Below are 21,244 nucleotides of genomic sequence, written 5' to 3'. Positions count from 1 at the left end.
GAAATCCATCTCCACCTTAGTCAGCTCAGGCTGCCATAACAAAACACCATCCTAAAGACCCACACACATCATTACCCTCATCATCAGGCCCATGCAAGCAGGGAAAGCTTTGCTAACCAGAACAATCACCGTTTAGCATTACTTCATCTCATCCGTACACAGCTAGCCTAGCAGAGCCAGTGTGTCAGGGGCTATGGATGCGATCTGCCTGTGGCCTAGCTCTTTGTTTTTTAGTTTTTAGTTTTTTGGGTTTTTGGTTTCTTTGTTTTGTTTTTGTTTTGTTTTTTTTTTTTTGAGACAGAGTCTCACCCTGTCACCCGGGTTGGAGTGCAGTGGTGCGGTGTTGGCTCATTGCAACCTCCACCTCCAGGGTTCAAATGATTCTCCTGCCTCAGCCTCCAGAGTAGCTGGGATTACAGCATGCACCACCATGCCTGGCTAATTTTTTTGTATTTTTAGTAGAGACAGGGTTTCATCATGTTGGCCCAGCTGGTCTTGAACCCCTGGCCTCAAGTGATCCACCTGCCTTGGCCTCACAAAGTGCTGAGATTACAGGCATAAGCCACCATGCCTGGCCAGGCCTGGCTCTTTGAAGCAATGCCTGCCTTACCTTGTCACTTGTCAGGAAACTGACCACATCAGCTGTTGCCAGCTCCGATTTCACAGTGTGAACATAGGTTGGGCCTTACTGGGCATTATGCACTTTTTCAATGTTCTTAACTCATTTTCTTATCACCTTTTAAAGTGTATTCTGGCCATTTGGAAATTTGTTTAGACATGAACCTTTTATGTGACTATAAAGGAGACTTTAAAACCATAATTAATGAGATTCTTAATATCTAATTAATAACTCAGTCTTCTTATATTGAGTCTCAGTACCACTTTGCTGACTGCAAGGAATTTCATCAACTTTCCTGTGTTCGCTTTTAAGAGAAATAACAGTTTTTGGAAGATTGTTTCAAAGAGTTTTAATGAAATTGAAGTAGGTAAGCCTGAAAGTGCCCAGGGATCACAAATATATCTAAATATCAGGTACTAGGTTTCTTATTATTTGCACAGCCACAGCTTCATAAAGGAGGATTGATAAAATTAGCTGCAAAGGTAACCAAGCTTAATGAAGCAACTAATGAATTGGTGACTAGAAATTATTCCTACATGGTACCATGAACTGTAACCCAAGCAGCCCTCAGTAGTGTTTTTAAGACCCTTCAAGGTGTTCTTTTTTTTCTTGTCAGACATTAAATGACATTCACTTGAATATTTAGGCATTGAATTGTCATTATTTGTTACCCTAGTTTGTGATACTGTAGACAAAGACTTTTGCCCAAGGCCATGCTCTGGCCAAATAACCCTAGGGCAAGTCACTTAACCTCTGAACTATTTTTTTCTCATTTATAAAATGGGCTGATAACTGCCAGGCCCACTTCACAGAGTTGTTGTGAACCATAAGTACATAATCCATGCTCTTGAAGCACTTTGTAAAGTATTAAGAATTTAAGCTTTAAGTATTTGTATTGGTTTTAGTTTGCTTTGACAAAGAGACTGTTTTACAGACCTTTTTTTTTCTTTATCCAAGCTGTGTAGTTTGAAATCACCTATTTTTCTTCTAATATGAAGATTCCACTCATGTTCTGTGAATTTTGATTTTTTTTTTCCTTAGCTTACTTTCCTTTGATCAGTGATTTGCTGAGATCCCTTCACTCAGGCAGGATTTGAGATGCCATTTTCAGCCATGAACTGGACTCAGGACTGCAGTCTTGTTGACAGCAGGCTGTGACCATGCTCATGTGACAAGCAGCCTCACATGTCTTGGTAGAACAGAGCCAATATCCAAGACACTTCCATTAGAAGACAGTGAGTGACCAGTGTCTTGTGCAATACATTTATCTTAAAGAATTTTAGATTTTTCGGTCATTCTTAATACTGGTGACTAAGGCTTTAGTTTACATTTCTGTTGTCTGTTTCAAACAGACAACTCTTTACCCTAGTAGAATGTCACATTTTCATTAAGGCCTAATGGCTAGGAAAAAAATGCCTGTAATCTCAGCACTTAGGGAGGCAGAAGTGGAAGGACAGCTTGAGCCCAGAAATTCAAGACCTGCCTGGACAACGTAGTGAGACTCCATTCTCCCCAAAATGGAAAAAAAAAAAAGACAAAAACAAAAAAAGTGGAACTAATGGCTAGGAAATATACTTTGCCTCATACCATATATGTTCAGAGATATTTAATTCATTTGGACAATGTTATTTAATGAAAATGGGCTTGGAAATATGAAAATACAATGCATTAAAACTTCAGCATTCATAACAGCAGGAGACCCAAAAGATGATACTAGTTCTTGACATAATACCCTGACCAGAATCAGTTACACAATGTTTTATTATCACATTTATACTGTCACCTAAATAATAAATATGTAGATTTCTAAACTATACTTAAACAATGCCAAGAATTCTCATGATCTGTTCCCTAAACATATTGAATATTTGGTCACCTTGTAAATATTAGGTTTATAATACCTACCTAATATCTAATTAGAAAAAAGTTAACTTGGCAATAATACACTAAATTATAATATCATAGGGAATATTTTTTGGCTGCCCTAATTTTCAATTTTTCTCCATTAAACTAAAAGATACATGTGTTTGTTCTCCGCGAATTACATATAAAGAGACAGTATAGCAACTTACTCTCAACCGAAGCATTTTAAATATAAAGTGAGTAAAATTTTATTCTAAAGCTAACAAAACACTCTTGCTTCCAAACCCTTGAAATATTTGATGGTCAAGAAGTTTTCTTTACTCAAACATATCTTTTTTAAAGTACAGAGCAGTCCTGGTCATTAACTAGGTGCTGACTACATGCAGAAATTTCCACTTTGGAACTATAGTTTAGGAGAAGCACATGCATAGTGCTCTGCAATTTAAAAAGCATTTTTCCCTCACATTCTCTAATTTGACCCTCACAATTTGGTGACATTGTGTCACCTTCATTTTACCAATGAGGAAACTGTGGCTCAGAGTAGCGATATATCCAAGTTCACACAGCTAGGGCTCAAAATCAGAGCTTCAGAATATTGTGCCAATATTCTTTTACTAAATCATATTACATCTCTTTGATTTAAAAGTATGATCCTTGCCAGAGGCAAAACATGCATAACACACAACATAGGAATGATTCCATAGCTGGATTCAATTTTTAAAAAATGAACATATAGGCTGGGTGCAGTGGCTCACGCCTGTAATCCCAGCACTTTGGGAGGCCGAGGTGGGTGGATCACTTGAGGCCAGGAGTTTGAGACCAGCCTGACCAACATGGCGAGACTCTGTCTCTATTAAAAACACACGCACAAACACACACAAAAAAAATCAGACGTGGTGGCACACACCTGTAGTCCCAGCTATTCGGGAGGCTGAAGCAAGAGAATTGCTTGAACCTGGGAGGCGGAGTCTGCAGTGGGCCGAGATCACACCACTGCACTCCAGCCTGTGCAACAGAGCAAGACTCTGCCTCAAAAAAAAAAGAATAAAAAAAATTAAAATGAACATATAATGTACAAATTACACTCCAAAAATTAACTGTAAAAAGCTTGCTAAAGAACATGAATTTTCAACTCTTGCTATGAGGTGGTGAATACAGTTGGTAAATATGTTTCCTGGTCTCAGAGAGGTTTCTATGTGTCAGACAATGATTCTCTTTACACTTCTGACCCGTTTCCTTATCTTTGTAGATTAGTCTACTAGGTACACAATACATGGCCAAACAAGGATGATTCTAGCATTTTAAGAGTAATAATCTACAATATGATACAACCTTCCTGCTGACTTCTAATCCAGGTTCACGTCAACCCCATTCAGCCAGCAGCCCTGCTGCTATGGTATTTTTCATTTTCTGGATTTTTGTCCTAATTATTTCACCTGCTACTGGATGGCACTATACTTTTCCATTCATTAACTTTATTGGCTGCTGTCAGTTTCAAACCTTATGTACTGTGCTTTCTGGGCTAAATGTTAAAGAGTTAAAATAATGAAATCTCTTGCCATGCATGAAGCCGCCTTCACAGGATGACTTGCCAAAAAATGACCTAACTAACCATGTTTTTAATACCTCATTAATTTTACTTTTAATTTCTTCCAAGTGAAACATAAAAAATGTTTACATATGCACATTTGAAATGAACAATAGTGTTTCCTACCCCTTTTTTGCAATTAGTGTTTCTATATCTTATGCCAAATGGAAATACATTCCAAACACTTGGACTCTGCTTTTCAGCAGTATAACATAGTGCCACTTATTTACCAAATATTTATTTGTAACTGCTATTAAATCTTGACAATTCTCTGACTGAAGCCTTCACTTGAACTTGCTATTACCTAACCCTCATTGCACCTGTGTGAGGTTTTAGCTTCAATCGCGGCCGCTTTATTACACTCTCTCCAGCAGCTAAGGAGCCCTTTGATCATTCCTGAAGTCTCACTGGGAGGGCTACCTGCCTTTAGATTTAGTCTGTTAGCATCAGATATTTAAGCTAATTCCTATTTTTTATTATTTTCTTTATTTCCTTAAAGCAACAGCATTAAAACATTTCTGCCACACTAGATATCAATTTTATTTCTTTTTCACTTTGTCTTTCAAAAACCCCTATCTTGGATAGGTAAAATATTAATCTACAGTTTCCTGATAACCAAAACTGCATTTGGCTTCGGGGGGAGGAGGGGTGACTATTAGCAGTCAACTGTATTCTTTCCCTGTTATCTTATTCAAATAGAGCACTTCCTGTTTTGTTATGCATCCAACAATCAAGCTAAAACTGTTGCCTTCCACTATGTTTATTTTCCTGATGTTTTGGAAAATTACACTGATAGATTATGTTCCTGAGCAGCCTGCAGTTGTTTCTGCTCTTTAGGGTTGAGTCACTACACCACTTTCCTACAACTAGCCCCATTGTTTATTTTAAAGAAGGACAAAGAAAGCGATTTTTCTTCAGAATGTAAACCGTTTCTCCTCCAACTTGCTTTCCTCTATTTGACAGAATGCCATTGTTTAGCTACATGTTTAAACTGATGGGTAGGCTAGGTTTTTCATCAATTCAGGAAGGAACCCCACATCTACCATTTGCAATCATCAATCTTATAGGTTTATAGATTTTCAGATAAATGATTAATCAGAAAGAACAAATTAGTGTGAGTAAGAAGACATTCATTGAACAGCATATGTAGGTGTTAGGGACAAATAAAGCAGATACAGCACGATGGTGCCAGCCTTTCTTTATTTGCAAGATTCTAGAAAAAATGTCAGCTTCCAGAGGTTGCTGTCAATCAGAATATGAGTGTGGCCTTTCAAAAAGAAGTGCTTTCTAATTTTAAGTTGAAGTTCAGTAATATCAGTTTCCAGCAGTTTTTCTCCTTAGAGGAGATTCTCTTAAGAGAGTGAAATTATATGTCTGCCTTCTCTAATTTCTAGAAGAAATTCTGTTTCATAAGTATGCGCAAACCCAAATAGTCTTTACTCAGATACTAACCTTTAAGGTGGTGGTTTGTCTCAAACTTCTGTTTGAGATATTTGAACATTTGGGGAGGCACCTAGCTGAAATTTGTATTTCTAGGGCCACATAACAAGACATTGTGAGGGTGAAGCCCAGCACTGAGTTTGCTAACTGCCAAGTCCACAAGCAAGCGTAGTGATTCTGGTGTAGGCCGTCCAGGGGGCCTCTGCTCTAAAGGGGCACTTGGTCGCTTCTCTTCTGAGCACCAGGATGTAAAATGCAATTGCCAAACTAAGTCCTCTTTTGAATTCCCATTTCTCATGACCCTCCAAACGCAGCAGAAACTCAAGGCTTTTATGTTAACTCTTATATACCCCCATGTCAAAAGTACTTTTTCTTAAAGATAAACTTAAGAATTTCATGACTAATGTTGCCTCTCCTATCAAGCATTACAATTTGTATTAAACATTTTTATAGACGATAATGTCTCCTCTTTTGTGGATGGCAGTAACACGCACCTTGGTGGGCCACTTTTTTCTAAATGCGCCCCATCTTAAGAAAGCCCAAAATGCCATGGGAGTTAACAGTCCTTACAAAGGCACACAGTAGTCTGTGTCAAGATGGAATGTGTTAGTTGTTGACATGGTCCCAGTAGACAGAGAGAAGCTAGTCAACAAGGAGACTGTGCAAGGCTATCCAATAAGAACTGGAAATAAAAGCAGAGCTTAGAGGTTTCATGTAAGCTATTGGGGTAAACAGAATTCAACTTACACAACATTTGTCAAGATTCAACTAGCATTAAAAATTTTTCTTTCAGATAAACAAGACAGTAGGCAACTCTTACCTCTTATGATGCTTTGGTGATATAGATAAACTCGCCCCTTCTAGGCAGACACAGCTCTGTGGGATCACTCCTGGGTGAGTGAAGCGCAGATTCAAATTTAGTCCCTCTTTTCCCCTCAGCCTAGCTCCCTAATGCAGGACAATCAGCAAATCCGTCTCAACAGTTCTCCAAAGGACTCTCTTTCATGTGTATTTACTTACTAGAAAAAGGGGTATAAGACAATTCTGTAAAAGGATAGAAGGAAACATGTATTTGTACTAGATTCCGTTGTTTCAAAAGATGTAAATACATTATCACAAGCCCTGACTTCTATCCCTGGGGAGAGGTCTATTTCTGTGGTTTTGTTCTAAAACATTTCTTTTACTTTGAGACTAGGGGAGTTTTCCTGCATCCTCAGGTGTGGTGAAGTTGCAATATGCCGACCTCCTCAGCCAGCTGCAGAGAGTAAAGGAGCAGTCCCAGGTGATTAATCAAGCAATGGCAGAGCTAGCAACCATTCCCTACCTACAGGACATCAGTCCACAGGAAGCAGAATTGGTAAGTATTTTTCTTTGTTTAAGGGTTTCATAGGCCCAGAGCCAACAGAAAAGTGACACGGTCTGGAAAAAAGAAAAAAAACCTGTGGTAATAAATGTAGTCTGAGGGCAAACTCCCAAACCCTCTTGAAGCATTCTAATGACAAAACTGAAAAATGTAGGAAGGTGTGTGTCTGGTTTTTATTTGCCCACATTAACTAGCTTCCATTATTACAGCAAAAACGTTGTGATGTGTAAACACATAGAAAGGGGCTGGTTATTTATATTGTGTGTCAGGCTTCTGGTTTTTGGTAAAATGAGATTGTTTAATAAACTCCAAGATATATTGATATATGATTCTCTTTTATGAAAAAGTGAGAGGACAAAAGAGTAATTGCTGTATAGAAAAATGACCCTACAAAATCGTCTTTAGAGTTTTCTTAATCACTTCCAGGGTTAAAATAAATATTGGCAGTGCCAACACTAGTACATTTAGATAAATCAACAAAAGTTGTTTGTTTGAAGGGAAAACGTAGCTAGTCAAAATAGATGGGTTTTTTTTTTAGCTGAATTGATGAGTTTATTCAGAAAACCAGACACTTTAGCCACACACAGACCCAAAAACTAGTTGAAGCGATTCTCACAGAAATAATCTTCAGACAGATGTACATATTATAACCATAATTAATATTAGAAATGATAGCACCTCATTTGAAAAACAGTATAGTAAACAGTGTGCTGCCCATTCAAGGAAAGGTAAAATTTACTCCATATGGAGCTCCTAGTGTGCTGTAGGGAAAGACCCTTTACTTAGAAGCTTTAATTGAGAGTAGCTAAAACTAATTATAGCCCTGAATTGAATTCACATAGTAATGATGAGAACAGCCCAAACCGATTACCTGTAATTTTCAGATAACTAAAGAAACCCTCCCCCTTTGAGCTTTTTAAGATTTAATCAAGAAATGAGCTGCCAACATTTATAATGTTCATCTAAACTTGCTAAAAGCATGTTAAATAAATACTGATATTCAGAGTAAGCATAGAAAGTTGTATGACTAGCCAAATAATAAAACCATGCATACTAAAGATGAAAACTATGAAATAAGTCTATGAATCAAGGAATTACCCAGTCAAAACTGGCAATAATACTTTCTAAACTTTATGGTTGTGTGCAAAAGAACACCTTCTAAAAGGCTGTTTATCCTGCCATTCATAAGGCACTCAGAAGTATAGTAAGTATGGAGCTTTCAAAGTGCATATTATAGCCAATTTTAGATGATTAATGCTCCTTTGAGATAAGAGGAAGCAAAGAAAATGTTAATTTAAGAAGCCGGCAAAATGTTGATCCTGTCTTCCTGAAAAGCACATTCAAGATTTAAATGAAAAATACAGGGGAATTCTCTGCACTTAAGTCTTCTTAATCACACATCTATTTTTTTTTTTTTTTTTTTTACTGGAAAGACTTATTTTTCAAAATATACACAAAGAGCCCCAAACTAGCATTATTGACATTCTTTTCTAAAGTGTAACTTTTCTCTATTTGAAACTCTAGAAAATGAAATTTCATTGGATATTTTTGTACTTATATACCCAGCAGAAAAAAATTTAAATATATATGGAAGTATATCTGTATGCCAAGCATTTAAAAATTATATATCTTATAAGGTTTCATGACCTTCAATAATAGATTTTACTTTGCAACTTGCAAGTGTGGGTTAACCTAGAGAATTAATCCTAGTAATACCCCGTATGCTGCTATCTAAACAGTGATTGCTTAATAGAAGATTTTGAGTGACTCAGTTCTCTCTCCTGCTTACATGCTGCAATATCTAAACCAAAGAAAGATTATCTAAGGTCCATTACTGTTTGATGTTATAGTGAATTGAACTGGTATTTTTTAAGAACTTTTTTTAACCTTTGAATAGCACATGGCTTGATGTAACTTCATTTCACTTTTGTGGTCACATATGCACCATGTGTACAGGATACTTTCACATTAGAGTACAGCAGGTGCCTGTTTGGGGCAAAGATTAGAATGTTTAAAACTTGCCTTTGAATGGGACCTAAAAATTTAAAAACTTGGCTATTTTAAAATTTTAACAAAGAAAAGCATAGTAAAAGAAGTTAAATGAGCTAGATTATGTAAGAGGCAATGAAACGGCATAATTGTAGTATTGTCCTCTGGTGAGCTTTTGCTTGATGCCTAGAATTATGATACATTAGCCTCAGGAGAAAACGCTAAAATGCTTTCGTGTACTACATGCCATTTCCTGAGAGAATTAACTACTGCCTTCATTCTTTACAACCTAAATCTGTTTTTCACAAAACAGCAACACCTACTACATTAAAACCTATATGTTTTCTACAAATTTTCAAGAAGTATCTTTTCATTGTTTCAGTATTTTATATCTGCAATAATATTCAGCAATGACAAACAAAGATGAGGTGGCAATATTCATTGTAGGAAAGATGAGTAATAAAATCATCAGCGTACAAATGATTTTTTAATTAGGTTTTAATCTGTGTATTTGGAGAAGTTATTTCAGTGTGAATTCCACACTGATAATTTTTATCTTGGTGCCACAGCTGCAGTCACTAATGGCAGATGCTATGGACACCCTTGAAGGAAGAAGAAACGATAATGAACGTGTGTGGAATACAATCCAAAAGGTAAAACTTTGAGCTGAAGGAAAAAGATCTATTATTCTCAAGGAAAATGTCCATTTTGGGTCAAATCTGTTTGGAGGATAAAAAGAAACCCAAGTTCTTTGGGTTGTTTTTGTTTTTCTTTTTAAAATAAATGCAGCTCTCTCCCTGGAAGTGTGACCAAAATCAAATATGGATTTATTTAATCTGCTTCTTTTCCAACAGACTGTGTTCATATGCTTTCGTGATTTTTCTTCATTATCATGCTCGTTTTCGTATTCTGTTTTCATTATCTGCGCCCTCGTTCTCGGTTTTCTAATTCTTTAAAGCCCTTTCATCAGTGTTTTAGTCCACTCCCCAACTATATTTCCACTTTTTTCACTTGAGGAATAATGACTACATTTCAGGGAGCTACAGAGAAACTAGCACATTGATGTTTTTAGTAAAGGACTAACATACTGGTTGTTAGAAATAGAGGAACATCCCATCATTGGCTACTGGGGTTTAAATGCAGGAAGTGCTGAGATGCACCTGCACCCAAGTACTCAGGAGACTTGTGTGACACGATAGGACCCTCTGAAAATGTGAAAGTTAGTAATTTTGGGTCTCCAGTCAAACTCAAAGTGGTAAATTCTGATCAATCAACTCCCCATTCATCTTCCTCCCATCATTGTAAGAACCCACCAGGGGAGACTGGCATCAGGAGATGTGAAACAAACAAAAGAACCTTCAGTTTAAAAGCCAACCCTAAGGGATTCTGGAGCACCTGAGAAACACGTGTCTTTTGTAATGAACTCAGAGGCCCTGTGATACACAGCTGACCCTTGAACAACGTGGTGGTTAGGAGCACAGTCAAAAATCTACAATTAGCTTTTGGCTCCCTAAAAACTTAACTACTAATAGCCTACTATTGACTGAAAGCCTCATGATAACATAAAGCGTTGATTCACATGTATTGTATATATGTATTATATATTGTAATCTTACAATAACGTAAGCTAGAGAAAAGAAAATGTTATTAAGGCAATCATAATGAAGAGAAAATATGTTTACTGTTCATTCAGTGGAAGTGAAGGTCTTCATCCTTGTTGTCTTCATGTCGAATTGGCTGAGGAGGTGATTGGTCTTGCTGTCTCACGGGTGGCAAAGGCAGAAGAAAATATGCCTATAAATGGGCCTACACATTTCAAACCTATGTTGCTCAAGAGTCCACTGTATGTACAAAAAAACAGAAATTGACTGTTGCAAATATGTGTTGAATACATATCTACCATGCCAGAAAAAAAGTTAGATATTGGAAATATTGTGCTCAGCAAGACAGGCACGGCTCTTGCCTGTATGGTCCTTATGATCTACAAAGCTACTTATGGGCTAACTGAATATTACGAAATAAAGGGGATGTTCAATGATCTATGGAAACAAATGGCACAATAGCCTTGTCTGGGAGGTCAGAAACACTGTCTCTAAGAAAATGATATTTATACAACATTTAAAGAATGTGTAGTGGTTTTCCAGGTAAAAGGGGATATTTCTAAACAGAGGGACCACTCTACCAAAAGTGTTTTTTAAAAAAGCATGGCACGTTCAAAAACTAACCAGAAAGTAAAGAAGATATTTCAAAATGAAGTGCAGAGGGAGGAGAAATTACAGAAGGACTTATAAATTAAGTTAGGAATGTTTTAAAGTATATTTAACCAGAAAACGTTTTTAAGACATCTTTAGGGCTGTGGTGGGGAGAAGAGATTGAGGGGATACAGAAATGTGGGGAAATCAGTTATAAAGTAGGGATCATCATCCAGGTGAGATATGCTGGTGTCTTGGTTTAGGGTTGTGGGCACAGAGAAGAAGAGAAAGCAGATGGACCTAAGAAATATTCGGGAAGCCACATCTATAGGCCTTGTTCAACTGATGGGATCTGGGAGTTGAGAGAATAGAAAAGGTTAAGAATGATGCCTAGATACTTGATTGAGCAACTGAGCAGGGAATAGGGAAAGGTTTGCTGGTGCCATTTAGTAAAGAAGAAGACACTCTCATAGGAGCAGCTTTTGGCCAAGAATGTAAATGCCTTTAGAGTTCAGTTGGGAGAAAGAAACCATGCCAGATATATGAATGGAAATTTAATATAAAGAATGGTTAACTAACTTATGAAGTTGTTAATTAGGTAACAGAAGAAACAAAGGAGAACAGTAAGTTGTCACAAAGAAAACCATTAAAGAAAGCAACTACCATGTCTTAGGGCTGGGGAATCAAAGGAAGTTGGAATGGCTAAAACTTAGAAACTTCGAGCAGGGACCCTACTAAGCCAAAACTCAGACTCCCCACTAGAAGGTGCTGCTCAGCTGGTACTGGTGTCCCTGAGGTTAGAGTCCTGAAGGGCTGGAACCCAAACCTCCAAGAAGGGGCCACTGACCCACTGGTGCTATGGGAAGTGATGGGCAGGCGGGTAGTAATGGATGTAGTTTGCAACGTTTGGAAAAACTAAATTTGGCTGCTACTACAGAAAAGAAAGTATGTTTCTGATTGAAGGTTTGTTGAAGAGATACTCCCAGGAACCCTAAAGCAGACAGAAGTAAACAAGAAGCAAAGAAGAAGCAAGTCCCTTCTTTCTCCTCTAATGCCCTCTGATGACAGAATCTAACAGTTGACAAAAAAAGAAATGGAATTGCAGAGTCTCAGCCGTATTCATCACAGAACTGAGTATAAAAGCGGATTTGGAGTTGCAAGGCTATAGGATAACAACTGGCACAAAAGTGCACCCATGTTCACATAGGGTGCTGGCAAGACATCCAACAGGAAATACAAAAGCCTGGGGTTCTGGATAAAAGACTGAATAAAGATAGATATTCCTTAGTCATTGGCAAATTGTCATTAGCTGAAATCATGGCTTAGAAAGAGTATAATAGAGTAAGGAGAGAAGAGGGCCTTGAGGAGCACATTCCAAACTTAGGAGGAGAAGCCCATGACAGAGACAAAGAAGGACTGGCAAGAGGACTTAGAGATAGAGCAGCCAAACCCCGCAGTCCTGATGAGACTTAAGCAATATAATCACATGTCTCTGTTGGCTATAGAAATACTTGTTTAGAACAAGGGTCAACAAACTACAGTCTGCAGGTCAAATCTAGCACATTATCTATTTTTGTCAATAAAGTTGATTTCACACAGCCATGCCATTTATTTACATATTATCTAAGTCAACTTGACTGAGTTAAGCAGTAGCCACAAAAACTATAACAGCTCACAAAGCCTAAAATATTTACTATCTAGCACCATCAGAAAACATTTGCTGGCTGGGCGCGGTGGCTCACGCCTGTAATCCCAGCACTTTGGGAGGCCAAGGTGGGTGGATCACGAGGTCAGGAGTTCGAGACCAGCCTGGCCAACATGGTGAAACTCCATCTCTACTAAAAATACAAAAATTAGCCAGGTGTGTTGGCACACGCCTGTAATCCCAGCTACTCAGGAGGCCGAGGCAGCAGAATCGCCTGAACCCAGGAGGTGGAGGTTGCAGTGAGCCGAGATCCCACCACTGCACTCCAGCCTGGGTGACAGAGTGAGACTCTGTCTCAAAAAAAAAAAAAAAAAGCATTTGCTGTACTCTGGTGTAGAGCATTACCTCTCCCCCACAAAAAGCATTTGTACAGTAAATATTTGTATTTACAAATCCAAACGGTAATAGAACAATAATCCAATTATTAACTTCTAGGGACCAGCTGAAAAGATACAATAAGGATTGACATGACATCTGTCTATACATGTAAACAACAACTAATTTCACCTCACTTGAAAGATCTTTTATACCCATGTTCATAGGAGCACATCCTATGATGGATTTGCCACTATTTCTTGACATTACAGTTGTTATCTATTGCTGTGTTACAAACCAAACCAGTCCAAATGTAGCAGTTTAAAACAACAATTCAAAATTATCTCACAGTTAGTTCTACGAGTTGACCAGACTCCTGTAGGTGGCTCTTACTCAATGCATCTCATGCAGTTTAGTCAAATGGCTTCCATGCATGGGGCTGGAATCATCTGAAGGCTAAAATGGACTGAACTCCAAGATGGTTCACTCACGTGGCTTACAGTTGACACTAATCACTGAGGTACTTGACTGGAGTACCTAACCGTGGCCTCTCTGTGAATTAGGCTTTAAACAGCGTGGCAAAATAGTGGCAAATCCATCACAGAATGTGCTCCTATGAACTGGGTTTCAAGAAGGGGAGTATTTTAAGAGAAAGGAAGTAGAAACCATCAGTCCTCTTAAAGGGTAAGCCTAGAACTTGCACAGCAAATCCCACCACATTCTACTCATCAAAGCAGTCACAGACCAGCTTAGGTTCCAAGAGTTGGAGGAATCAATCCACCTCCTTTCAGTGAAGGATTAATATTTGTATTCAATGGAGAATAAAATGATGGCACCATCTTGGAAACAACGTACAGTAGCAGGACTGTGGCTGTGTGTCCCAGGCTAGAAATTATACATTCAAGCAAGCAGGAGGATAGTAAAGTCAAGGCCTCCAAGGCTGAAACACAGTACAGCCACTCTACCCAACCACTGGCTATCTAGAAAGGCTCACTGGTGAGCAGCCAATCTTTCCAAATTGAAAGCCCTGATAATGATCATCACTTTCTTAATGAGAGGTCTTGAGGAAGATGTGAATGGGAAGGAACAGGGTGCCAAATTTTTCCCAAGGCTTTTAATTTGGTTAATGTGACTCTACAAAAGATGATTGTATCACTTTCAGACAATTCCGGTAGCAAGTAAGTAATTTCCTTTTACTGCTACAGAGTTAATTTGCGTGTGCAGAAAAAAAAAAAAAAATTAAAAAAAAAAACCTAATTGTACAAGCTACACTGTGTTCTGAGCCCAGTAGAAGTTGATATCAGCATCACCACCTCTGAGATCTGTTGTCTGTAATAGAAACAGCTGTTGTACCTAATGAAAACACTTGAAATTTTCATCTGAAGCAGCAGAATTATAGCAGAACCTCCCAGTTCCACATAGTTAAAGGGTCTGTCAGAATCCCCATTACCTAACACAATTTTCAGGGCTCTACTTTGCTATAGGTCTATAAAAAGCCGATCAAGATGAAATCTGATTCATGAAAGCTGACCTCCTGTCTACATTTTGTTTTCTTTGAAGTTTCTCTCAGAGCCCAGAAAGAGACAGAATGAAACAAATGTATTTTCTCCTTATTCACCAGAATGGAAATATATTCTTTACAGTTTTAGGAAAGTGGTTGTGATTTTGGTTTTGCTTTGCAGAGTATTTCCTAACAATTAACTTAAGAAAGATAGATGTCTGTAGATTTAGCTATGCAAATACAAAATTATCAGGTTATGATTTTTTTTAAAAAAAGGTAAATTTTTATGTGTTGGAAAGTCCACTGCCACAGCATATTTAATTAAGGATAGAACATTTGCTTAGTTTTATTATATGACTAAAACACCTGAGGAAACATATTCTTTTGAACATCCCACAAATCCTATTGACACATTGCTCATTTACGCACTCATCACACATTTACCGGGTACCTCCTCTGTGTCAGTCATCATTCTAGACATTGGAGAAACAGCCGTGAACAAGTAGTGCCCTCATAATGTCTGCACTCTACTGAAGTAGGCAAACACTACCTAAAGAAATACAGGATACGTTATAAAGTAGTGAATGCCCCATGGGGGAGAAAGCGCAATAGGAAAATGGAAAGTGCCAGAGGAGGGAACATATCATGCAAATATCTGGTGAAAAGCATCCCAAGTAAAGAAAATAGCACGTGTAAAACCTGAGACTGGGCTGGGCACGGTGGCTCACGTCTGTAATACCAACACTTTGGGAGGCCGAGGCGGGCAGATCACCTGAGGTCAGGAGTTTGAGACCAGCCTGGCTAACATGGTGGAACCCGTTTCTACTAAAAATACAAAAAAATTAGCCGGGCATGGTGGCACGCACCTGTAATCCCAGCTACTCAGGAGGCTGAGGCAGAAGAATCACTTGAACCCAGGAGGCAGAGGTTGCACTGAGCCAAGATCGCACCATTGCACTCCTGCTTGGGCAACAAGTGTGAAACTCTGTCTCAAAAAAAAAAAAAACACCAAACCTGAGATTGGAGTGTGCCAACATGCACAAGGAACAGCAAGCAGGGTAGGGTAACAAGCTGAATGAGTGAGAGTAGTAAGAGATGAAGTGAGAGAGGACATAATGCTTTGCAAAGAAGCACTCTAAGCTGTTAAGTTGGAAATAGATTGAAGAAGGCAAGAATAGAAGCAGAGAAATGAGTCGGTTATTGCAGTGAGAGCAATAATGGTGGCTTAACCCTTGAACGCAGTAGTAGGTGTGGAGCTGAGAAGTGATCTATTCAGAAGGGCAAAGGCTGATTTAGAGGGAGACTAGTATAAGAAACACAAACAAAATAAAACAGGAAAACCCTGAACTAGCAATCTGGAGACCTGGGTCTGTCACAGATTAAGTCAGAAGCCACTTCCTTTCTCTGCAGTGTTCTTGTGTGTAAAATAAGGATATTGGGCTGGATGATTCTAAGTCCCCTTGCAGCTGTGATTGAACAGGCCTTTTGAAAGTCAGATCATCAAATGAAAGGATAGGAGTTAATATTTTCTGAGCTCTTAATAGGGACCCAAACTCTCCTATTTACTTTACATATACCAAACTTATAATCCTCATGAAAGGTAGAAAGTATAATGTACATCCTGGTTAACACGGTGAAACCCCGTCGCTACTAAAAATACAAAAAAATTAGCCGGGCGTGGTAGCGTGCACCTGTAGTCCCAGCTACTCGGGAGGCTGAGGCAGGAGAATTGCTTGAACCCGGGAGGCGGAGGCTGCAGTGAGCCAAGATTGCGCCACTGCATTCCAGCCTGGGCAACAGAGTGAGACTCTGTCTCAAAAAAAAAAAAAGTAAAATGTATTAAAGAGAGAAGTTTAGCAGTTTGCCTAAAGTCACACAGCCAGTAAATGGCAGAGCTAGGAATTCATCTGACCCTGGAGCCTAAACTCTTTCTTGATAAAAGCCCAAGTTTTGTGCTGCCTGAAAAGGCCTGAGTGACCAGCACTGTTGTCTGTATAGTTGAACATTCAGGTGTGAGGCCGAGTGGGGAATTAAGGTGACCTCCAACCAAAGTGGAATTTGGCTATAAACCAGCCCAGTTTGTCTTCAGTTCTCAAAATAAAGTTCTTTCAATCTGAGCCAAAGAGTCACTGAGGAATTTATGCTAGTCTACCTCTGTAACTCACTTGTATAGGATCCTCCATCTCTGTTCCTTAGTTTTCCATCTATATCCAGAAAGAATACAGAGCCTAAATCTGCAAATCCTTAACCATTAATTCAGCTCCCATTCACAGGACCGTGGGCAAGTTATAGCCTTCTGAGAAACATGACGTGTCCTTACCCACACCACTTTTAGATCCCATGATTTTCTGTTACCATTGAATCCCAAGGTCCCTTGGAGTTTTAAGAACTAGGCTTAAAGTAAATAGAAAAATGGGTCTTAAAAAAAGTACCAACTGTTAAGTTGGAACACTTCTATTTCTTCTTGTCATAGAATCAAACAGCTAAGCAACACTCTGTCTGCAACTAAGAAGAAAAAGTTATTTGCTCTTCATTTATAAAGCCTAAACCTGGCACTGAGAAGATCAGCATTTAACCTGGTATGACATAAAGTATTGTCTTGTTCCGCTATGCCTCTGGATCACTGATTGAAGACTAAATGAGGAAAATAAAACTTTGTTACATTAAAAGTAATGAGAAAAGTGCTCCAGCATATACTTTCGGACCTGTGAGTTTTCCTGAGGAGAAATGCCACTTTAAAATTTCATCTAATATAATATAGTACCTCCTAAGCTTCAATGAATCCAACAAATAGAGTATAGGTAGATCTCTTTAAACTATCCATATGAATTTATTCAAAATTATTTTGCTTCTTGTGTTCCTTTTTAACCTCAAAATCTTAACTTACGAGTCATATTCATTGTGATCATACGGAAATGGCATTCATTGATATACTAATTTGGTCTTTTAGGATGAAAATGTGATGGAGTTACATGTTACTTAGCAACTGTGTTCTGTTCAAGACTGTTGATGTAGGCAAAGCAAACAGGAGAGAATACAAATTTGGGAAATAGGGCAGGGGCAGTTGGTTGAGGAGGTAGAGGGAAGAGTCAATTGGAACGTTTTATTTACTTCCCACATCAGCATTTAAGCCCAAATCCTTCCAGAAACCCTTCTGAGAGAGATTGTACACATGGCACTATCATTCATCAGCCAGTCATTTGGGCTAATACGTGGCTACGTTAGTACTTCTGAGAGTAGTGCTGTCTTTTCAAAGATTCAGGAGCCGTATCATTCATTTGCAAAGCAGTTTTTCCAGCAGTCAGCTTTTCCTGTGTGTCTTGTTCTTTAATGAGTCTCTGCAGATTTATTGCAATTTGATTGTGAATCTTCTTGCTTTTGGTTATGGGCTTCCTTTTTAGCATATCCCCAATTCCTTTACAGTGTGGGTGCTCCAAGCACTACTTAGCAGTTCTGTCCAAGGCGTAGTGCAGATCATGCAGAGAAAGAAACCTAAGTGCTTTTACTGCTGATCACGCTGGGGAGGAGAGGAAAGGTTCCTAGGACAAGCAGGGAGGGAGACAAGACTCAAGGGGCTGAAAGAGGCCAGGTTCCTGGGACTAATGGATCTGTGTTAATGGCATCCAGGCAAGCAACTGCAGTGGAAGAGCCTTAACCAAAGTCCTGGCAGAGCCTGGTGATTGTAATCAGAAGCTAAGCCCTGGGGCAATCGGACCCGGGAAGGGAGGACCTCATTTTCAGATGGTTTACAGAGCAAAGTCCAAGCCTCACCTGCGGAATGGAGAAAGCTGAAAGCCTTGGTCTGGCCATCTTTCCCACCACAGTCCAATGCTCCAAATCTAGATGGTGAACTTCAATTATAATTTAAACCAACATCTTTCTCCTCTGACTTCAAGGGAAAAGTATAAGGTTAATAGGTTAGACATTTTCAGCAGCTGCATTTGCTAATCACCCACTTTCCACCTGTAGTTGGCCTTGCCTCCAAAACTGGAAACACCTCTTTTAAGTGCTTTGTTGGCTGAAAATACTGTCTTCTAAAACTTTGATGATTTGGCAGGAAACCTCTGCAGCAGAAGTATTTCTGAGCAGGTGTCAAATCGTGGCATGGCCCTCATCTAGGGAGCATGTATCCAGGAGCTTGTCCACTTTTAAACAAGAATTTATCAAGGGGCAGACAAAGCTAATCTGCCACCATTCACATGTACCTAATAAAATCCTGTATTACCCCACAAATTATCAAACTATGTTAGTTTGTCTGAAGCTTGCTTTTGAATAACTATCACAATTGGAACAAGCTATAGGAAAATTTATTTCAGATAAATAATTAATAATGAGGATGACAGATATTATCAGTTGTTATTCCTGATGTCTTAGTTCGTGCCAAGCATTTCAATACGTTATCACATTTAAATGATTGCAACAACCCTATAAGAGAGGTGTCTTTATCTCTCTTTTGAAAGATGAGGACAAATAGCTGTGTAGAATTAAGTAAACAAGCCCAACTTTGTAGTGACAGGGTTTAGTTTTGAAATAGATTTGTTTGGGTCAAGGCTCGTTCTTAATTGTTGACTAACACACTTATATTAAACCAAACAAAGCTGCCACAAGTCAATGGCACAAAGAACATTGCCTGACCTAAGTTCAGATTCTGTAAGACAGCCAATGAGACAATCTTTGAGTCTGCTTTTTGGCAGGGAATCCATTGTCTGTCACTAGGTCACAGCTTGCTGCCCATCTGGCGACCTGCCCACACTGCTTCGTGGTAGCTGCCTGACCCACTGCACTTCCCTGAATCATGATGCTCTTACTGTCCTCCCTCACCATTCTTCCCTTTGTAGACATATCACGTTAAGGTTTGCTTTGATAGCTCACTATTTTCTCTCTTTCTGCAACTTCAGAACTTCAAGGAAACAGCTTAGAAATCTAGACATTTCTGCAGTATACTTACTGTTACCGTGAGGGTCACTCTCTGGTGAATAATCTGAATTATCATCCAGAAATGCATCAGGCTTTCAGTGAAAACACAATTTTATAAGCATATATTGCCATAACCCCTCTGAGTTTTACCATCACAACACAGGGGGTCTTGAGGCTGGAAGTGGACCAACACAAAGTCTACCACCTCCACTTTCTGAGCACTTTCTCTGCCTGATACACTTATGAGCTAATTTATGCAAGTGACTAAAACAGAAATTGGAAATGCTCATATTAGCCCAAACCTATTAGAGGAGTTTTCTCTTTGCAAAAGTTTTTCAAAATACGTCTTTCCAAATTGCAGTGTAATATTCTGGTGAGAGGATTGGAAATATATATCTCAATTGTATGTTGAACTGAAGAGTAAGTTTGTAGTTCCTTCTATACATTGCTTCCTTTAAATTACTAAAAGCGTCTTCTTTGCTTGGCAGCCCAGCATTTTATTGCCTGTCTTTTATACATTAAGTTTTGCAATCCTTTATAATTCTGGAGAATAACAGAATAACAGCTTATACCACTTGGTAGCTAAACGAACCATAGGACATCTTCCATTCTGTATTGAAAGTGGGATTAATACGGAGTTCAGAGCAATTGACTTGTAGCTCATTCAGTCATTTATAGTGTATTCATTATACCTTTCATCTTTGGGAGAAGGGCAAAAATAAAAGTGCCTTTACGTGCAGCTCTAAAGGAAGACATGGATCATTTATCCTTCTGATTATGATTTTCTTAAAATGATACCAGGGGAGAAGGGGACAAGACTAGAATCTAAAACACACACAAATTCCAAAGCAAAATACACCCATGTCTCTCAGCATCATCCAAACTGAATTAAACTAATGTGTACTCTACCAAAATGACTTTCTGCTAGAGAATAGACTCTGGAGAGGAACATGAGAGGGCTGGTGAGAAGATGAGTGTGGACATATGTTGGAGAGATCCTAACTTAGATGTAGAATAAAGTAAGACCTATCTCTTATTACAAGAAATTTGAAAGGCTTTTAACTTCCAAAGACCTCTTATGGAAAGAAGGCTCCTTCAGCTTTACAATAGGTGATTCACTTTATCATATTAATAAAGCTACTTAGAAGCAACTGGTCAAACTGATTCAAGAAATGAAAGCACATCTTCCTAAGGCACAAGGGTCAAAATCATTTTTTAAAAACCTATGATAGAGTACTTCTACTTTGAAGAATATGGAGTAGATGTGCTTTCCCCCATTAACCCCATTACATACGATTAAAATCACTAGGCATGGCTGGGCGCAGTGGCTCATGCCTGTAATCCCAGCACTTTGGGAGGCCGAGGTGGGCAGATCACCTGAGGTCAGGAGTTCGAGGCCAGCCTGGCCAACATAGAGTGAAACCCCATCTCTACTAAAAAAATACAAAAATTAGCTGGGTGTGGTGGCACATGCCTGCAGTCCCAGCTACTTGGAAAGCTGAGGCAGGAGAATCACTCGAACCCGGGAGGTGGAGGTTTCAGTGAGCCAAGATCATGCCACTGCACTCCAGCCTGTGTGACAGAGCAAGACTCCGTCTCTCAAAAACAAAAAAACAAGGTATCCCAATCTTCCTACCCTAACAGGGTAGTGTCAGAGAAGAACAAGTAGGGAGCCTAGACTTTTATCCCCAGTAGCAAGTAAATCTCCCCTTTTCCTTCCCCATCCTTGCTGGTATGGTGTTGGAGGAGACC

The 21,244-nt window shown here is 38.9% G+C and overlaps 1 protein-coding gene across 1 annotated transcript in view; it reads left to right on the top strand.

The window, feature by feature from the left end:
• The window catches only part of SPATA16 (spermatogenesis associated 16), a 257,030-nt gene that overhangs the window by 222,962 nt on the left and 12,824 nt on the right, over positions 1-21,244 (top strand). The window contains exons 9-10 of the mRNA XM_032172277.2: positions 6,706-6,867; positions 9,432-9,515. Of these exons, the coding sequence (XP_032028168.1) occupies positions 6,706-6,867; positions 9,432-9,515 (246 nt within the window). The remainder of the gene's footprint in view (positions 1-6,705; positions 6,868-9,431; positions 9,516-21,244) is intronic.

This window comes from Hylobates moloch, unplaced genomic scaffold (assembly GCF_009828535.3).
Source record: "Hylobates moloch isolate HMO894 unplaced genomic scaffold, HMol_V3 SCAFFOLD_13, whole genome shotgun sequence".
NCBI lineage: Eukaryota > Metazoa > Chordata > Mammalia > Primates > Hylobatidae > Hylobates > Hylobates moloch.
The sequence above is the reverse complement of the archived record's forward strand: the minus strand, read 5'-3'. Positions and strand labels throughout refer to the sequence as shown.